The sequence below is a fragment of the Cucurbita maxima genome, unplaced genomic scaffold (genome assembly GCF_002738345.1).
Source record: "Cucurbita maxima cultivar Rimu unplaced genomic scaffold, Cmax_1.0 Cma_Scf00707, whole genome shotgun sequence".
NCBI lineage: Eukaryota > Viridiplantae > Streptophyta > Magnoliopsida > Cucurbitales > Cucurbitaceae > Cucurbita > Cucurbita maxima.
Window position 1 is genome coordinate 1 of NW_019272723.1, and position 1,131 is coordinate 1,131.

General features: G+C 43.1%; 1 protein-coding gene across 1 annotated transcript; it reads right to left on the reverse strand.

The window, feature by feature from the left end:
* Positions 1 to 40: 40 nt before the first annotated feature.
* LOC111474837 lies at positions 41 to 728 on the reverse strand (the record flags this gene model as incomplete). Its single annotated transcript, XM_023119701.1, has 1 exon — positions 41 to 728. A coding segment is annotated over exon 1 (688 nt), but the record flags the coding sequence as incomplete, so codon positions are not given.
* Between the last annotated feature and the right edge of the window lie 403 nt (positions 729 to 1,131).

Genomic DNA, 1,131 nt, shown 5'->3' on the forward strand with positions numbered 1-1,131 from the left:
CTGCCTCTCTCACGACCTCTGCCTCTTCTTTGCCCTCTACCTCTAGAGCTTGAAGTTTCACTTGGTGTGGATATCTTTAAGGCTGTCATCTCCTCTATTGCACTTGTACGATTGAGCCTCTTCTCATCTACTAACAGGGAGCTTTGGAGTTCATCTATTTGCATTTCCTCGACATTGTTTGCTTCTTCGATAGAACATACAATGTAATCGAACTTTGGTGTTAGTGATCGCAAAATCTTTTCTACGACCGCAACATCTGTGATTGAACCACCATGCATCCTCATTTTACTTGCAAGACTTATAACCTTGCCAATATAATCATTCACTATTTCTCCCTTTTGCGTTTGGAGAATTTCAAAGTCTCTCCTAACTGCCTGTAGTTGAGCACGTTTTACTCTCGTTGAGCCTTGATACTTCCTCCTCATAGAGTCCCAAATTTCTTTGGATGTCTTCTTCTGAAGCATTGTTTCCAAGATAGTCCTATCAATGGACTGAAATAAATAGTTCTTGACCTTCAGGTCCTTCAACTTCGATGCTGCCAACAGTTGCTGTCGATCAGCTGAGAGTACCTCGCCTTCATTTGGCTCTTCATAACCTGTTTCCACCATATCAAAGAACTCCTTTGATCTGAGAAAATTTTCCATCAACATCGCCCAATGATCATAGTGACCGTCGAACCTCGGGATGGCTGGCTGAACGTAGTTCTCAACTTGTTTTTCTGCTGCCATTTTTGCTGCTGCAAGATTGCTCTGATACCATGTTAGACGAACACGACTCTCCACAATAATATGATATTGTCCACTTTGAGCGTAAGCTCTCATGGCTTTGCTTTGGGCTTCCCAAAAGGCCTCATTCCAATGGAGTTAGTATTCCTCACTTATAAACCCCTCGAACAAAGCAAGCCTCCCCTTAATCGAGGCTCGACTCCTTTGGAGTCTTAGTCATTTTTGACTGCCTTCGTACCTTCGAGGAGGCTTGACTCCTTTTTTCTTTTTGGAGTCCTTTGTTCGACATTCGAGGATTTTTCAATCTATTGGCACGGCTAAGTTTAGGGCATGGCTCTGATACCAGTTGTTGGTGACAACAGAAAACTGAATTGAGATTGAGAGGAGGAGTGATTTGAGTGATGGG